Raw genomic sequence first — 20,131 nt, forward strand, 5'->3', positions numbered from 1 at the left:
AATCTATCCCACACTTTAGTGAATATTGATTTTGTTTAGGTGGGTCTATTTTCAGTGGCTAAAATACATCGTGTATTACTTCTGTATCTCCAACCCCCCCCCCTCCCCCCATCTACTGCAGATAACACACTGACTAATACACGGACCGTAGACTATAAATATAAATACCTCACAGATCGTTACAAACAGTCCAGCTTTAAAAAAAATAATTATAATTATTTAAATAAAATATATATTTTAATAAAATATTTAAATAAAATATTTATAAAAATAAATAAATAAATAATTCTAATTATTAAATAAAATATATTAAACAAAATATATTTAATAATAAATTAAATTATTAAATAAAATATATTAAAAATAAATAATATTAAAAATATTTAAAAAAAATTTTTTTTAAAATATTAAAAAGTGGAGAAAACAGAAGTGACGTCGCTGATCTGCTTTACGTCACTTCCTGTTGGCGGAATGCAAATAAAGAAAAGTTTAATCCGGAAAATGTCTATTTAAGATTAGTATGATTGGACTGTTCCATCTTATTTTCAGCACATAAACTATATAACTCATATTTCTCCATGTGTGCATACAGATAATAACACACACACACACACACACAAAATTAATACATACACAGTATTAGCATAGCTACATTACGCTAACGCAATTCAAGTTTAAAAAACTATTTTAAAGACACAAGCACGTTAATGTTACAGGACTGCATCAGATACTGACCTTCTGCCTCTTCGGCAGGTGTTAATACTTTAAAACGTTTCTCTTCCGTGTGTTTTCCTTTTCCCGTTTCTCATTTTACTCACTACTTTCGCGCGCGGCAGGAAGTTGAAAATCCTTCTTCTTCTACGACTTCATTCTTCTGTTTGTTTTGGTTTTATTTACCGGATGGGGGGGGAACTCCAGCGAGTCCTTTTCAAAATAAAAGACCCTTCAAATAAAAACAGAAAATAAGACGAGGTATGTTTAAAGCAGGAAAAAAAAAAAACATAGCAAATTAACAACAACAAAAATAGCATTCCGCATCTCTTCATTAAAGTTAAACATATATATTAAATAAATGAAATACTCGTGAATTAGTGTATTTTACAGGTTGTATTATCCAATATGGTATATTTCATTTTCTGTAGCTCACTGCTTTTTCCTGCTTTCTTCTTCTGTCGTTTCATGACCCTCTTTGATTTATTATGTGACCCCCCTCAATGGTATCTCAGCCCAGGTTGGGACCGGCAGCCAGAATCGAAGACACAAACACCAGATCCAGATCTGACCTATTTATTACATCCAGTTACGGAGGTCTGGCTGAGATGTAATTTTGTCAAAGATGAATTTTAGTGTGCGGCGTATCTGCTCACTTCAGAAATAAATTGCTGTGCAGACATTTTAGTCTGCACAGGGGTGTAATTGAAACCGTCATGGCTTTTACATGCATAATTTGTTGCACGTGCTTTTTTTTCTGCTATGACGGGTCAACACGTCTGCAGCCAAAACGGTCAACTGCAAAGCGCCAAGTGCATTTGTGTGTTGATGCGAAAAGGCTGAAGAAGACTCGCGTTTCATTCAGAATGAACTGGGTGAAGATGAGCATTTTCGTTTCATTTTCTGGAGCCTCGTAGTCCGGCGTGACAACCGGTCCAAATGTTACTGAAGCTGGCGAGGAGTTTACAGAGCTCTCCACGGTAGGAGCAAATAAAAAAAATTAAATCCTACGGCTCCCTTCCCCCTCAGCAGTCAGACCGCTCCAGAAGGGAAGCAGGATGCTTTTCCAAGATGCCCATCCCCCTTTTTTTCTCCCCCTCCTGTTCCCACTTTGTGTGTATTGGTTATTGAGCAGCAGTCAGATGGCTGTGATCACACAAACCTGGGATTTGGCCAACAGATTACCCTGAAACGCCACTCGATGGCTGCCGAGGATCAAGCCCCCGTGGAGGCTTTCTTTTCATCTCCTGTGGCAAAAAAAACAACAAAAAAAAACCAACCTTCCTCATTACTGTCTATTCAACCTCTACATGAAAATGAATTCATTGTACGAGTGAAACCGGTGGGTCGGGTTCCCATCAATCTCATGACTGCCGAAGCTTCTGCACCACCAATAAAGACCACGACACGCAGGTAGGTAGGTAAACAAGGGCTTCAAATGTTTTATTCCTTGAACATCACTGGTAAATATAAATTGCTGCTGCACAATTCATTGTCAAAGGATTTTTTTTTTTTTTTTTTACCCCCACACACATTTTAAGTGCTTTATTTAGAAGACAAGTGTCCAAATTCTCCAATTCTTTAAAAAGTAAGTGCACAAAACGTCCACCTTTCGGATTTATTACTTCAGCAAATAGACATTTGACCTTTCCGAGGAGAAAAGGCGGCAGGTGACGACGACGATGTTCATGGAGCAAATGACGGTTGTGTGTGTGTGTGTGTGTGTGTGTGTGTGTGTGTGTGTGTGTGTGTGTGTGTGTGTGTGTGTGTGTAATGCATGAAAGCACCACGCCTGAGACCGCCACGATGGAAAAGGGAATGACCTCCGTGATACATGTCGAGAGATATATATATATATATATCATAAACACTCATACATATCGTATGCTTCTTCTCGTTAGGTCGTACATTGGTGTCTGTTTTAAGGCATTATTAGCCACTTTGTATGCAGGGACAAAAAAAAATAATTGTGCAACCCCCCCCCCCCCCCAAATAATAATAATAATAATATCGACAAAAAGCCCAAACATAGACATGAACACGAGTGTTTTTTCCCCTGATGCTGAGAGCTGTAGCTTAAACAACTGGTCTGACTGCAGTCTTTTTCTTTGAGAGATTCCACACCTGCTTCTTAAGGCAGATGCTGAGAGCACCAGGGTCGTTGTATTGGAGAGAGGGAAGGGGAGGGGGGAGGGGAGGGGAGGGAGGAGTTAATAGTTGCATGTTTCAATGACACATACAGTACTCTGCCCACCACACACACACACACACACACACACACACACACACACACACACACACACGCCTGCAACACGCATGCCAACGCAGCATGTGGAGGAGGGGAGTCATACTCACACATGGTCGCTTGGCAAAAACATGCAAGAGTACAGGAAACACACACACACACACACACACACACACACACACACACACACACACACACACACACACACACACACACACACACACACACACACACACACACACACACACACACACACACACACAGGTAGATTGGCGGAAGACAGATAACAGGCCACGAATTAAAAAAAAAAAAAAAAGAAAAGAGGAAACTCCCGTCGACAGACATTAATGCTCAGGTTCATACATGAAGTGTTTGTCAAGTGGACTTTAGTTGTTGTTGTTGGTTTTTTTTTTGCATTTTACTAGTAAACATGGAAACCAGAACAGAAACATAGCCTTACAATTTGTTTTTGTTTTTTGTGTTTTTTTTAAACCCACCCACCTTCTACCACCCCAAAAATCTTCTCTCTGAAGACAGTGACGAAGTAACACACACACACACACACACACACACACACACACACGCACACACACACACATGTGCGCCGACAGATGGCGTGTCAGCAAACACACCTGCCCACTCACACCGACTTCTCAATACATTTCTTCTGTAAGTTCCTTTCCATTCGAAAAGGTTTCAACCCGACGAAAATAAAGCACCGTTCTGCACTCAAAAGACTAAACAATCCCATATCTTTTTTTTTCTGCTTTTCTTTTTCATGTATATATTTATATGTCTTTTTTTTTGTTTTGTTTTTTGTTTGTTTGTATGTTTTTTGGTGTACCATCTTCATGCGTTATAACTGAGATTTGCGAGTGGCGCATGCACAAAGCGGGGGAGCTTCCTTTGGCACCGTGCTGCTACACCGCACGGTCGAGGACATGTACATTCACAAAAAAGACAAACCCAAACCCCCGGCGATCCTCGCCGCGTCCCCTCGACCAATCACGAACGAAGGGGTTAAAATCTCACGAGGCCGGGCAGCCATTTTGTCTGAGGCTCCGAGGGGCAGCTGTCGCCGCTGCACTCAACGTGGCGACTTTTATACATTTTACTGCACATTTTTCTAAGTTATTCAGATTTTTTTTTTTTTTTTTTTGTCCCTCCATTTAAAAAAAAAAAAAGAAAAAGAAAAAAGGATGACTTCGGAAAAACAACTAAAGAAATCTTTGAATCAACCACAAAGAAAACATTTCATTTCCCAGGAGCAACCACGCCGAATTCAAGCAGACACAAAAGCCTCGAGGCACAAGAGACATTTCTAAATATTCTATGGATCAACTCGGCTGTGCAAACAAACTACGGAGAAGAAACTCTCAATAAAACCTCACGAGAACATAAGCTATGACTAATTAAATATATTTTCATATATTCTTCTATATATTTAGTATATCTAATAAATACATTTGCTGATAGACATAGAGATCTTTCTTTCAACTATTTACATTTTTTTTTTTTTTTTTGCAGAAACAATAAATAGCTATGAAGGCAAAGGAGAGAAAAATCTGCGTTTTTCTTTTTTCTTTTTTTTTTTTTTTTACATTTTACTGCTTCTCAGGTGGGAACACGAGAGATAGCGTGTGTGTGTGTGTGTGTGTGTGTGTGTGTGTGTGTGTGTGTGTGTGTGTGTGTGTGTGTGTGTGTGTGTGTTCCCACTGGGAAGTCCAAAACAAGTCGTTCTGTTTCAGGGTGACTCGCCTCGTCTCAAACTGAACTCTCCCTTCGTAAATAATCGGCAGGAACGTCCACTCGCCCAAAAAAGACAACAACTTAAGCTCAGTCTCTCCTGCTCTGCTCTGCGCTCTCTCTCTCTATATATATCGTGGAATGTGCTCAAGACTCGGTCTCAGTAGATCGACTCTTCTCTTCCTGTTTATACCTTTTGAACAGGGCAGTGAAGGAGCGGTAGTGTAGGAATTTTTTTTTTTTTTTTTTTTTAATTAAATAAAAGTACCAGCACATGCCAAAATTTACCAGCATTCGGCCGGGTGGCTGGTGTGTGTGTGTGTGTGTGTGTGTGTGTGTGTGTGTGTGTGTGTGTGTGTGTGTGTGTGTGTGTGTGTTTTTCTTTCCTTGGCGGCGACAGACACACACGTATGAGATAAAAGGATGCTGTTTAAAAAAAAAACAAAAAAAAACGCCACCGTCATCAGAGAGACAGAAAAAACATCGAACCCCCCTCTGAAAAAAAACAAACCCTCCCGTGACCCCTTGACCCCGTCACAATCTCATGCTGCACAATTTTTTGTTTTGTTTGTTTGTTTGTTTGTTTTTCTGTTGATTCTTTGCTCTGAACGGCAGGTGTGGACGTAAAATTACAGGTTAGTCGCGAGCCTGCGTACGAGAACGGGGACGTATTGCTGTCGGCCCCGATAGTTTCAACACCGCACGCACAGTCTAGTTTTAGTGTCCACGAAGTCCGCTGATTGTTTCTTTTGTTTTTTGTTAAACAAACACTCGCGTCGTCGGGGGTGACGTCGCTGCCGTAAAAGCTGCGGTGTGTTTTTTTTTCTCGTTTTTTTTTTTTTTTTTTTAAAGAGACGAGTGTTTTGGAAAAGATGACAGTCTCGTTTACAAAAAGCGATTTTAAGTGCAAAGTACCGTGCACAGATGGTTTGACTGGTGAACGGGGTGGGAAAAGAAATAATAATTTAAAAAAAAGAACCGCCCCGCATCATGTCAGTGTCACACACACCTTTGGGTCTGGACAACTAGGGAGCGAAGGAAGGGTGTGTGTGTGTGTGTGTGTGTGTGTGTGTGTGTGTGTGTGTGTGTGTGTGTGTGTGTGTGTGTGTGTGTGTGCGTGCGTGCGTGTGTGTGTGCGTGTGCGTGTTGATGGAGGGTGAAATCTCATAAGTGCTTCCCATGGCTCTTGAGGCGTAGAAAAAGAGGCAGTGGGACATTGTGTGGTAACATTCTCTGGCTGAAAGTTGTGTGTCGGATTGACGGACGGACGGAGGAGGGAGGAGGGAGGGACGGAGGCGGAAGGGGTGGAGGGTCTTTAAAATCCCACTCGTTTGATTGGTGCAGAGCGAGAACGGGTGACACCCCGACAGACAGACTGACCGCTGGCGATGGGCTGGATGTGGGCGGGCGTCTCAGAGGTGCTGCAGTCTGGATGGAAGTCACTCGGGCGGACGGAGCGGCCTCGGAACATGGTTAGTCCTGCTGGTTGGGAGGGGTGGAGGGGCGGAGGGAGGGAGGGAGGGAGGGAAGGAGGGAAGGGTGAGCAGGGCCGAGGAGAGGTGAGACGATGTTGGGGCGGGATCGGCTGAGGGGAGGGAAGGGGGAGGAGGAGGTGAGGAGGGAGGGAGGAGGTGGGTGGTGGGTCAATGACCAGTGCTGTTTATAGGCTGCAGCCCAGCTGCTTGGCCGTCTCCTGAGTGTCCTGCAGGCGCAGCAGGCTGGCGCTGGAGTAGCCCTCGTCGCTACAGCTGCTGCGCAGGCTGCCTCGCTCGTCCCCTGAGTCGCTCACGCTGCTGGTGCTCCACTCCAGGTCACCCAGCAGGTAGTCGGTGCCCTCCACGTCCACGTCCACGTCCTCTGTCGGGAGCACAAAAGAACAACAGGCGTCGTGAGAGAGGGCCGAATGCAAGCGGAGGTTGATCTGAAGCTGGCGTTGGTGTGATGTCGTACTACATGTCAGGTTTAGTCATTTTTGCAAGTAAAGAAAGAGTTTAACAGTTTAAAGTAATAATAAAAAAAAATAAAAAATTACCCAAAGGACTAAATTTATTGCGCATATCAAACTAATCTCTCGTCTCTAGAGCGAGACCATAAATCCTCCTCGTTTTGAACGGTTCGCCTCCAACGGTCCGATTTCACATTTCGATATCAGATGGGAGTATTTAGCGAAATAAAAGCCTCTTAATGAAACGATAAAAGTGCGGTGATGTCGGGAGGCTCACCCTGGTCGGAGTCGGACTTGTCGGAGGACCGGGTGGAGCCGGTGCTGTCCATGCGGACCCTCTCCACCCCGAGCTGCTCCAGACGCCTCCTCAGGTGTCTCTGCTCCCGCTGTAGCTGCTCCACGGTGTGCTGAGACCTCCTGTCGCTCTCCTCCAACCTCTGCGTTGGGGGGGTGGAGGTGGAGGGGGGGGGGGCACGCTTTAGGAGGAGCAGCTGTGTGTGTGTGTGTGTGTGTGTGTGTGTGTGTGTGTGTGTGTGTGTGTGTGTGTGTGTGTGTGTGTGTGTTGATGTCCACAGCAGCAGTTTATCTAAGGCACATGTCAGTCACTCTTAACACACAACACGCACACACACTTAGCCACCGTAGAGGTCAACAAATTGCCCTCTTCACACGGATTAAAGTGACCAGCGCGCGCGCACGCACACACACACACACACACACACACACACACACACACACACACACACACACACACACACACACACACACACACACACACACACACACACACACACACACACCTTGATGTGATCTTTGGCCTTCATCAGCAGGCTGAGGGTGGTGTGCCTGTTCGCATCGGGGCCCAACGGAACGAGGGATTTCAAGCGCTCTAAACACAGCCGTAGATGTGCCCGTCTGCACGGAGACAAGAAGAAGAAACAAAGATGGAGGAAACGGTCAAACGTCATTTCTTATTTTGACGCAACAACAACAACAACAACAAACACAGACGCGAGTGGAAGCTCACACCGTGAAGTAAAGGACCAATTAGATAAATAAAACCCACAAATACGAGCATTCGACCACAGCTCGCGGTTGTTGCAGTTCTCAGATGTATACGTGTACGAAACCTCAGTGAAGTCACAGCCGTCACCATGACGACTCCCTCCACTGACGAAACACCAGCAGCCTTGCAGGAATTGTGTCTCGAATTTGCAAAGCAAAATTTGTAAAGCACGAGAAAGCATTCAAAGCGAGGAACCTTTAACATGAGATCACGGGGCCGTCCGATTAACGGCCATAGCTTATTATTTTATAAACATACCTGAAGAAGAGTCATTTTTTTTGGCTTTGAACATTTGGATATATAAATAAAAATCCCATTTCGCTCGCCTTTTAGGCTTCGTAAACCAAACTGGACCGGGCAGATTTGACACCAATTAAATTTTTAAATATAAAATCCTTTTTCCTGATATATACAAAGAATAATAATGTCATTAAAAAATAAAAAGAACAGAAAAAAATGACGTGAAGTGCTGGATATACGAGACATTTAGTCTCGTTAGTTCCTCCTTTATTTTTCTTAATATGCAAAACGACTGCAGTCAGCTCAAATAATGGCGATCGGGAGATTATGTAATAATAGTGACAGGCCTTTTTATGTCCAAAGTTGTGGTTGTGATTGATTCACACCGCCTACCGTACATTTCACAGTGTTGGGAACACACGTCCGCATCTTGGAGGAGGTCACGTGACTTGAATAAAAGAAAACGTCTTCCTCTGCACGTTTGACGTTGAACAGTTCATCTTCAGAGCAAAGTTCACTCGCTTTTATGAGAATGATCACGCAGATTAAGAGATTCGAAAACCAACAATTTGATCTAAACATGGATAGAAATGTCACTCAGCTATGTAATAGACAAAATAATGAGCTTCTTAATTAGCGTATTCAAACGCACGAACGCCAACACGAAGACCCGTCACCACGGCGACACGAGCTGATCCAATTAGCGCCGCTTGTGTAAGTCGCCGTGACCGTTTGTCAGACGGCCATGAAAAGTCTAGTTTTTGTTCAGTGAGGTGAAGCACCGACGTTCCCACTTCCTGTGCAGACAGGAAGTGAACAAATTGCAAGTGTAAAATTGGCGGAATCTCCCTTTAATGCAACTTTTTTTTTTCACCCATGTACCACATCAGACTTTCACGACAGCATTATTTTGCGGCCGAAAGAACTGTAAAAGATATTATCGTGATATTTACAGAACAGTTGAACAAAACAGTTAATAATATTACGATCAGTATTTGTTCATGGTGTGTTTTTGTCTCTTTTAACTCAAATGAATTCCACTTAAAATACAAGTGTAGGGAGGTGGGGACGTTATGAGGTCCGACGCAACGACGACTACGAGTTCGACGCAACGTCTTCGAGGTCTCCGACGCCGAAGTCAGCATCGTAACGTTATGACATCACGTTGCTGCATTTCATTGAGCAACGAGCGCGCGAATCCTCCCAGGACACGAAGTGTGCAGAAATCCTAAGATCTTCCGCAACATATGTTCAGATCTGGAACGATTATTAGTGTCACCTGTCGTGTAACACCCTCTCTCTCTCACACACACACACACACACACACACACACACACACACACACACACACACACACACACACACACACACACACACACACACACACACACACACAGATCACATTTACATTTCCTCCTGCGCGGCTCTCGGCTGCCGTGCAGCTGGCAGCCGAGGCAGTTTGCTGAAGTCTGGTGGGCGTTGGTGACCTCTTGACCTCGCTGTTACGCAACACACACCTCCAGCTGCAGCCTCGTCGGAGTGCGTACGTGTGTCTGTGTGCTTGTGTTTGCCCGAGCGAGTGGGCTTCGGCTACGTCAGACTCTTTTCTGTGTAAGAACGTTTTTTTTTGTTGTTGTTTAAAAAATAAATAAATTTTAAAAATGCATTGGTGCGGCTGAAGGCTGCCTCGATGAGCTGTTCAGTTATTGTCTGCTTGCAGGCGATGCGAGCGTCACGACCGGAAAGACTTTGGGAGGTGTAAGACTGATTTGACTGCGGGCAGCGGACGCACACAAATGTATTCACACCCTTTGCCCTTTTAAAACACACACAAAACACACACACACACACACACACACACACACACACACACACACACACACACACACACACACACACACACACTGCAAGTGAAGCCCTCGCACACGCATACAAAGCAGCTGAAGCCGAGCGGCTGCTCTTCAGCTGACTCGGTCCAAAGGGCATTACATGACACGGAAACGTCCCCGCCGGTGTTGGTGTGACATAATTGAGGGGATCAGCGGGGGCTGGTTCAATGTTTGTCAAATGACACAGATGAGCAGCAGACTCATCAAACAGCACAGGTCACACGGCGTCTGAGAGAGAGAGAGAGAGAGAGAGAAGCTACAGCGCCGCTCCGGCATCAGGTAGTTCTGGTTCAGTGTGCCAATGGGTGAGAACGTATGTGGAGCTGCGGGTCGGCGCCATCAGCCGGCGGCCACAACCTACATCTGCTCTGTCCTACTTTCACGTACGTGTTCTCTTTTCATGGACTGCGTGCGCAGCAAAAACGAGGTAAACGTGCAGCGTGTTACGTTAAAAAAAAATATAAATAAATAAATAAAATAACTGGTCGCACCGGTTTCATCTCTCGGCACTCAACATGGGTTCTTTTGGGGTTTTTTTTTCTTCACAGCACTAAAAACTACAACTGGGTCAACCGGGGCAGCAGCAGTACATCACCACACTTTCCCTGCTCTCGCACCCTGAACCCCCCCCACTCCCACACACACACACACACCGTCCCGCCCGCCGATCCGAACCTGACTGCACCACAGGCCTGTCAATCAAACAGACACGCCACCAAAAACATGTTTTTTTTTTAAAGCTTATTTCCTAATTGATGACGGGATTATTTTCAGATGGACCGCCAGAAAACTAATAAGAAGGAGCGACTTTAACTAACAACACCGAGATAAACTGCTGGAGAGATTGTATTGACTGAGGATTTCATAAAAGAAGTTGAAATTCCTTCGCTACTGAACCGCACGATCTCGTCTGATAACGATTACGGTCGCCGTTACATAACCTGATTATTACAATGAAATGAAAGCGATTACGAGAAAGAAAAAAAAAAAAAAAACGCTGTCATGGCAGCAGTGCTGTACATTACTGAAGCAAGACCAGCGGCTCTCGGGAGCCAAAAGCCACGCCGAGTCACCTTATATAAGTATGACAGTTAATTTGTCTAGTCAGCATCACGAGGGCCAAATTACTTAAGCACTGTGATAATTACCAATCTCCGTCATGTGAGGACGACAATAAACTAAGATCAGAACTGTAAACCAGCTCCACTTGTTGGTACGTTTGCACGCACACGAGAAATCAGGTTCAGCAGGAAGCGAGATGACGTGCTTTAATGCATTGTAGTAAACCGGGTTGGTATAAAAAGCCCTGGAGACGTGCCGAGTCATCAGCTTTAGTTTTAAGTTTAAAGTCTAAAGACAGTTGATGTGCGTGTGATGCGAGTCTATTGGATGTGGGTTGGACCCGCGTTGGACCCGCGAGCCTGCTTCTCTTCAATAAAACTGGTAAATACACTGAATCACATCCAATAATTCACCAAACATCAGGTTTCAGTTTCACCTCTGCCGATAAGCTCCCTCTTGCTTGACGTCAGCGTACAGACGTGTCGTACAGACAAAACCGCCGACACGGGTTTAATCGGGTTGACTGAATGGGAGACAACGGCGTGTCGAACTGGGAATATTCGGAGAGGAAAGTGGACGTTTTTTTTTTTGAGAGAGAGAGAGCTCCGAGTTTGACGTCACTCAAAATGTCAGCGTTTGTGAAGAAATAAAGAAATGAACTTTCTCCAAAACGGCCAGTTTTTTTGTTAGCCGAGCATAAGCGGCAGCACAGAAAGATGTCGAGTTGGTTTAAATGTACGAGGACAAGGTTATGTTTATTTTTATTCTTATTGGGAACCTTCACAATTCGCAGCTGCCTGAACGTTCCTAGTTTAAAAGAGGCCATTAAACCTTCAGTATGTTTGCTCTGGTCCTTGTCACCTTGTTCTTGTTCTTGTCATTATTTAAACTTCTGCCTTTAAGAACTGAATTTAGATTTAAACCTTTCTTTTTTTTCCATTTCAGAATTTTAAATCTCACATTTTACGATGCAAATTTTGTCATTTCAATGTCCGACTTTCCCTTTTATGGTTTTCTTTTAAACATTTAGTTACGGCCTGATTATCCTCAATGTGAAAACAAGAATTACTCATTTTCTCTTTTCATTCTTCATTTTTAGTTTTCAAGTTTTTAATTCAGGATAAAATCCTCCCCCATACTCAGAGACAGTGATTCTCACTAAAAAACAAATATTCCTTGGCTTTGAGTGCGAACTGATCTTCTTATGGTTCGAGAAACAGCACAAACACACAGATATGAAGACTTTGTTTTTTACACACCTGTTCTTTTCCATTTCATTGTGCGTAGACCTGCAGAGAGAAAGAGAGAGAGAGAGAAAAAAAACACATGAAAAACCACACATAATAAGAGAGTCACTGATTAAACAGGGCAAGGTTTCCCTTCTGTGTGCGCCATCACTGCAGCCCGAAACCTGCAGGAGAGCGAGCGCCGCAGAGAGAGGTTGAGTGGGAGTCAGAACGGCCGACAAAATGAGATTCTAGGAAAAAGACTCGATGCCCGAGGCCTGCTCTTCGGAGGAAGCTGCTTCTTTTTTTTTTAAGGACCACACTCGTACATGGATACGCGACGAGGAGGCCCGCGGGTAAACATAGTAACAGTAACCAGAAACAGACGGGACTGTGTGTCCCCCTTCATATTTGCCTGATTATCCATTGTGCGTGTCGTCCTGAGTGGGGTGGAGGGGTGTGTGGGGGGGGGGGGTAAAGATAAGGTGAAATAAAGTAAGAGATGAAGGTGTTGCTGTGGTGGTGACTCCTGCATTGCGGCGTTAAAGCAGCACAAACACACACAAACGCACAGATGCAGAAACCGGGTCAAGTGTACATTTTGGAAGAAGAAATGTGGCGGTCTGACCAGTGTGACAGCTGGACTGGGGGGGTGGGGAGGGGGGGACAGAGAAGAGGAAGATCCCCCTCTGCCCTTCCTCCTGAACTCTCCTCCACCTCCACCTGACCCCTTGATCCCACCCCCCAAAGTGCTAAAAATAGCCTCCGCATTTTCATCTCTCTGCTCAGTGACCCCCCCCCCCCCCACACACACACACACACACACACACCTCTATGTTGTTGCCAAATTTCACGACCCGAGTTAAAACCCCTAAAAAGGATTTCTGGTAGAAAGCGAGTAGACTCCATTTTTCCTTGACCTGCAAACTGTCACGACATTGGGTGTTGTGTTGTGTTTGTGTGTGTGTGTGTGTGTGTGTGTGTGTGTGTGTGGCCGCGGGGTATCATCTTGTTCTTCGGGTGCTCTCTATCCGACTGGGCTCCCTGCAGCCAGCGTGCATTCCTGCGCGGGGCAGACAGCCACCGGTGACATAACAGGCCGGGAAGCGATCCCAGTTATTCAGGTTGGGTTCAGGTTCTCCTCCCACCCTCCAGCCCTCCGGCCCTCGTCCCCACGTACAGCTCACGTTAAGTAGTACATTAAGTAAAGAAAAATGTGGAATAAAGCCAGGCTTGTTCAAATACCACATCAACCAAATTACACCGCAGCACCGATTTATGAACAGAACCAAAGTTGGTTATTACGCAGGATTACATTCAACTACGACAGATCACCAAACCGCCGGAATACATAATCGCTGTATTCGATAAGCTCCGACTAATCCTCCGCAGAAACAACTTCCTCGTCTGCAGATCAATGCCACGGCGGCTGAATGTCGAAATCCAGCCGCCGCTTTTTGACTTTGATCGTGTCGAGTGGAAATTTGGTGACACGAAGGAGCGCGGGGACGACAGAAGAAGAAATCCTCTGGTTGTGATTGGTTGCTGTTGGAGGTTTCTGTCATTATCTGGGATACCGGATATTCATTAAAGTCAGACTGCCGGTAACGGCCTCAAACATCTTGAGCTATCGTGGAAGTCTTTAGGAAACAGTTTGATTCCAAATCTTGGTATTTTTTTTCAACTAAAACATAAACATTTCAACCAAAATACATACTCAGCATTTTTTACAGTGTAAAAAAAAATAAAAAAATCACCTTCTCAGTAATTTCTGGTGTACAAACGACGTATTCGTGACACTTTTTTTTTTTTTTCCCGAAATGACCTCGTACCCTGTTTGGTATTTCTGTCCTTTAACTTCTACTTATCAGTCTCGTCTTCATTTTCGAGGTAAAACTGAAAGTAGCACACCTGTAACGCTGCGAGTAATTAATGCACAAATACAGAAGTTTGTTTCATCTATTACATGAATAAAAAAAAAAAGAAGCTAACAAAGCTACAAAGATAAGATCATGGTTGTAAGAAACCCACTTTTCCTTTTAGGAAGGTTAAAAAAATTAAAACCTGATTAACTGAAAAATGGATGACGAGCTTATATAAATATAAATATAAATATATAAAGAACCTCGATTTGATAATTGTTTTAACAACACAGGGTGATGAGTGCTGGAAGACTGCATTTGCCTGCACAACAAGGATGAGCAAAAATCATGGTATGATTTCCATAGTACACTGTGGTTACAGTGTGTGTGTGTGTGTGTGTGTGTGTGTGTGTGTGTGTGGTGGGGGAGGACTCTCTCCTCTCAGTGGCTGAAATGGAGGAGCTGGTGTTCTCCACAGACTGCCAAGAGTGAGAGCAGAGCAGGAAAGACACAGAAGGGTGGAGGAGGTGAGGAGGGAGAGGGAGGAGGTGAGGAGGGAGAGGGAGGGAGGGAAAGGGGGAGGGAGGGAGAGAGGGAGGGAGAGGGAGTCACTACTATACTAACACACATGCACACATACATAGTGGTGCCTCCCCTCCCCCACAACTCACACGATCCATGCATCGGGGATACAACAGGGGGGCGTGCACACACTGGGGTTGGATGACTTGAAATATCTATACATGGTTGCCTGGCCTACATTTCACCGAGTCTTTAACGGCAACACACACACACACACACACACACACACACACACACACACACACACACACACACACACACACACACACACACACACACACACACACACCTTATCACGCATGATCAATTAATGATCCGCAGAATTCAAGCCTTCCCTCAGGAGGCGAGTTCGTTCAGCGCCATGTGCTGGTCTGCCTGTTAATGAACAGGAGCGAACATCATATCAGACCGTATCATATCAGACCGTATCATATCAGACCGTATCATATCAGACCGTATCATATCGGACGGTATCGTATCGGACGGTATCGTATCGTATGGTATCGTATCGGACCGTATCATATCGGACCGTATCGTATCGGACCGTATCGTATCGGACGGTATCGTATCGGACCGTATCGTATCGTATCGGACCGTATCGTATCGGACGGTATCGTATCGTATCGGACGGTATCGTATCGGACGGTATCATATCGGACCGTATCGTATCGGACGGTATCGTATCGGACCGTATCATATCGGACCGTATCGTATCGGACCGTATCGTATCGGACGGTATCGTATCGTATCGTATCGTATCGGACGGTATCGTATCGGACGGTATCGTATCGGACGGTATCGTATCGGACGGTATCGTATCGGACGGCTCTGTGCAGGAGCCTCTCTTATTCATAACGAGCGTGGCTCCGCTGCCCTTAAATAGCAACAAGTAAAAAACAAAGTGCAGGGAGTCGCCGCGGCTTCACGTTACTTCCAGCTGAACCAGTAAACGGGGAGAAACAAAAAAACAAACAAAACAAAAAAACCAGGGGAAGGCTGGAGAGCTGGAAGGTTCTGAAGCGAGGACAAAACCTACCTGGTTCCGGCGTTATTTGTTTTTTTCTTTCCTCGGGGCATGTTTCTATAAATATAGCGCCACCTAAGCGTGCTGAGGACACGACCCGAGCTGGAAGCATTGTTCCTTATTAGCAGCGTCAGATCCGATGCTTTCAAACTGATGCATTCGTCGCTGCAGTTGATGAACACCAAAGTCCCTTTAAAAATTGGGGCTTTTCAGCGTTCCCGTGTACAGACACCACGGATGGAAAAGCATTCATCATGTACACTGATGAGGTCGATGCAGGTGATTATTCTGGATTCTTAAACTGAAACACCGAATCGATTGACAGGAGATGAATCGATAGAATTTGATCGTGTATTCATCATTTTGGTTCGTTTATGGAGAAATATGTCAACTATTCTCTGGTTGCAGCTTCTCCAACGTGAGAATCTGCAGTGCAATGTCTGTGTATCGCAGTTATGTAATTTAAAACGTGTACATAATGGAGCTGGATGTGCATTTACTTTACATTTACTAACAGGCTTATACCACCTATCTATATGCCAAATTTGCATGCTTCAAATCATATATATATATACATATACACTGGATACTATGCACTCAGAGGCCACTTAATATCGAGGTGTCCATCAGAAGAGATGGAATAAAAGGAGTCACCACATTAGGACGAGCTGGGGAGGCGGGGCGAGGGGGAGGAGCTGACACTAGGCCCCGCCCACCCGATCCCTGATACCTGACCACAACCCCAGGCGTGTCAAACAAACCAGACACGCCCCCAAACATATCTCTCTCTGAGGCCTAATATCTGATTAATAATGAAAAAAAAAAATCTCAGCACAACAACTGGAACAATCTCTGACACGATAGTGACTTCTGGGAAAAAAAAATGATTAAATTTGCATTTCATGAGGGGAAGTTGGTACTTTTTGAATAGAAGTCTATTTGAGCCAGAGGTTTTTTTTTTTTTTTTTTGAGCCAGCCCCTAGTGGCCATCAATGACACTGCACTTCAAGGCATTTCCACATTGACTTCACTTTTCAGACCAGGAGACGACATATATTTAGATACAGTCTGTAATAATTAAGTTTTGTCCTATGAAAAAGCATTGAATTTACATGGGAGGAGAAGCAGGTAAAGAAACGCACACAGGCCACAGAAGGAGACGCTAAAATGCACATTTCACAAGCTACGAGCTTCAGTTTTGACGAGTCTTTTAAGGTGAAGCGAACTCAACATGTCTGTGCGTAGCAGCCGTGTAACTTCTGAAGAGGTGGAAATGCGTTATCTGGTGCAGCTTATTAATTAACCGCCTCTGTGCAAAGACCTTTAGCATTTGAATGAAACGAGGGTACATTAAGGTGGAGGTCAACAACAGGTTAGATGGGTAACTTCAGGTTTAACTTTGGGTTTTCCGTACGTATAAAGGCGGTTATTTCTATACGAGGATATGTTGCCGTGGTAACTGATGCTGCGCACACACACAAAACAAAAAACCGCTGCTTCCTGAGCAGATCAAGATTTGGTGGAGGTCGACGTGCGAGAGGGTCCGTGGGGAGGGCGGTGCGTTCAGAGACCGACAAAACCTCGGCGGCTGTCACCGACGATTCTTACAGAGGTCGTGAACTGCAATCTTATCACAGAGCGCAGATTGATCTGCGGGGAGTGGACGCAACACAAATCTGTCCTCGTACAATTGATTTATTGAATTCACGTTACAGACCGGGAATGCCGTGAGGTGGCTGGTGCTGCCAGCACATGCCCACACGCTGAAATGTTTACTGCAGTCACCTTGACTGACCCAGTTTGCCTTACCGAGTGGTCACTCACTTTAAGCCACGACTGATGTTTGCTGCTGCTGTCAGTCACGACGCTTCACAGTACAGAACAGGACAGGACAGGACAGGAAGCCTAAACATGATCTCAACCCAGCAGACTCGCACTCGCACGTAGGCACGCAAGCTCGTAATACCGGAGGACCTTTTTACGAGGTGTTATGCATAAATTAGCCGTTAGAAAGAGTTAGGTGTGATTTTGTTTTAACGAACGGCTCCAGCGTCACATTGTTGTGTACATAACCAGTCTGTGCATATCGCTGTGCAGTCAGTAGCACAGTCAGTTACCCGCTGGGTGCCAAATGCCTGGATTGGGCAATGCGTGCAGCGTGTCGGTGTTGTGATAGATTACCTTACATTGTCTGTGACTTTGGGTGGAGCACCTCTAACTCAGACAACTATATTCACTGTAAAAACGAACGATTATGGTCAGGGGGATTTTCGCGGATGTTACCGCATTTGAAATGGCTTCCGTTAGCCGGAAAGAGAAATATTAAGATTAATATTACAATTTGGGGAATACATGTGCAGGTAAATATGCAGATACAGACTTGCCTGCTATCTTTAAACCCACTCCTCTTTTCAGGATTTTTAAATGTAAGCGGTGAGTTTGATGTTTTACCCTGGAATTTTTGTTTTGCTTTGGCACAGCACCAAAACACGCAAAACAAATTCTGTCATCACAAACAGGCAAATTATGTTTGGGACTCAAAACATAAACATCGGCTTGGGGAACAATGGCTTAATCCTGCACTCAGTGGGGGCACACTTGAAGTGGGGATGCGAAGGGGCGGCTTGTTGCAAGAGCAGAAAAACATGTTGGGGCTGCATAGACTTTTACCTGCTACTCGTGTTTTTCTTGCTTTTGCTTTTCCTTTTCAAGCTTTCCCTCTCTCGGCTGCTGATGAAGGGTGGCATGGAGGCATAGCCGTGTTCAGCTTCTGCAAGCAAATAAACAACATACTGGTCACATGTGCCGATATCTGGAAAATGCAAAAATATGGCCACAGTGAAAAGAAGCCAGCCTGAGAATAAGGAGACTGGAAAGTGTGCCACATTCGAGGTTTGATCTTTTGGAGTTCAGATGCACCGTCTTGTGCAGAAGAGCGAGCATGCAACGACTGGATCGCATGCAGTGTCTTCATACAGTATTTTCTCCCCTCAGCCTGGACAATGATGTCATCTTGAACTGGAATAAACCCCACTAGCAAACCACAACAGAGGGGAAAGGAGGGGCCTCCATGAAAACAATGTGTCCCTGCACATCTGACTGCATCTGCCACATATGCATTCATTCTTTCATCATCAGAAATGCACGTTTGTCTTTGCATATATATTCATTATGCAAAAAATAATAATAATAATAATAATAATGCGTATCATATCATCATGATTGGCGTGTCTTTTGGCAAAGGCGATGCAAGCCTGCTGTATTTTTGTGCAAAAAAAAACCAAAAAAAAAAATCCGACAGCGTTTATGCATTTAATGCATGACACGATTGCTTGATGTAGTAAAACAAAAGCAAACAACAACAACAAAAAAATACTGCAACAGGAATTTAAGATAGCTTTAAAATGACACGTGCATAAATTCGCTTGATTTGAGGGGGGGGGGGGTCAGGGGGAGAGGGAGAGGGGGTGTCATTATACAATTTTTCGTGGAGGGGGGGGGTGAGGAGGGGGGGGAAAGAAAAAACAAACAAACAAACACAGATCACAGCAAAATAATACAATCCTACTTTACCTCGTTCCCTGCGTTCAAGGTACTCGGCTGCTTCGATCAACATCTGCACCATTCCGATCGCCGCCATTTTCAACAATAACACCGATAATGTGACGATCCGATGAGGGATTCCGTGACTGAACACAACCCGCCTCAAGGTCCGACTGCTGGATCTCCCTTTAAACACGCTGCTTCTGTCAGGTAGTGTCTTCAAAAGGCGACAAGGCACCGTTTAGGGGAAAAAAAAAAAACGAGTCGAGGGGGGGGGGTATTTAAAAGTTAAAATGTCGTAAATCAGCTTTAAGGAAAAAAAGCCCGGCTGGTCCGCTCCTTTAGTGGCTGTTAAAATAATGCTGAATATCGTTAATTTTGCAGGCAGCTCTTCGAGCAAAAAACAAAAGAGGTTTGTTGATAAAAACAAAACGAAGTGCTGCTTCACGTATATATATATATATATTTAAAAAAAATTATAATAATTAATCCGAGTATTGTTTGTATTTGGCAAAATAAAAAAATAAAAAAATCAAGTGAAGTTGGCTAACGTTAGCAGTAATGACAAGTTGCCGAATTAACGATGAAAGTTCTCCTCGATCGGTCGGATATTGTAAAAAACAAAAAGCTTCAGCCAAAAGAAAAGAAAAGAAAAAAGGACCGTTGGTTTGTACAGTTGTCAACACTTCTCTGGTGTGAAATTAATATTTATATATATAAAAAAAAAAAAAAAAAAAAAAAAAAAAAAAAAAAAAGGAGCTAGCTGTCTTTTAAAGTTCAACCGACGATGTCATCCAACCTTATCGGTTCGGGGTTGTGAGGCCCTGCTGGGTTTTGTTGCTGGTTTTTATCGCCGATATGTCTCGCCGGAAACGCAGATAGCGGACTGACATCAACCGAGGAACAGTGACTGTTTGTCAAACTGCTTCCAAACTAGTGGCTTGTTGATCTGGACGGCAGCTAACTACTGTACTTTACCACAAAGCTTCT

At 44.4% G+C, this 20,131-nt stretch overlaps 2 protein-coding genes across 2 annotated transcripts in view; one reads left to right on the plus strand and one right to left on the minus strand.

Annotated features, from left to right (window-relative positions):
• LOC138622685 (zinc finger protein 703-like) overlaps positions 1-20,131 on the plus strand; it is a 282,664-nt gene that overhangs the window by 99,935 nt on the left and 162,598 nt on the right. The window lies entirely within an intron of this gene.
• mxd1 (MAX dimerization protein 1) lies at positions 2,130-20,111 on the minus strand. The gene is made up of 6 exons (XM_069701655.1): positions 19,172-20,111; positions 18,269-18,368; positions 12,164-12,193; positions 7,448-7,562; positions 6,925-7,084; positions 2,130-6,559 (listed from the first exon to the last, which is right to left on the minus strand). The coding sequence occupies exons 1-6, from the start codon at positions 19,236-19,238 to the stop codon at positions 6,363-6,365; spliced, it is 669 nt and encodes a 222-aa protein (XP_069557756.1). The 5' UTR covers positions 19,239-20,111; the 3' UTR covers positions 2,130-6,362.

The sequence above is a fragment of the Brachyistius frenatus genome, unplaced genomic scaffold (assembly GCF_029030835.1).
Source record: "Brachyistius frenatus isolate BFR_SWC_R1_liver_20210118 unplaced genomic scaffold, ASM2903083v1 Contig_37, whole genome shotgun sequence".
NCBI classification, from domain to species: Eukaryota; Metazoa; Chordata; class Actinopteri; family Embiotocidae; genus Brachyistius; species Brachyistius frenatus.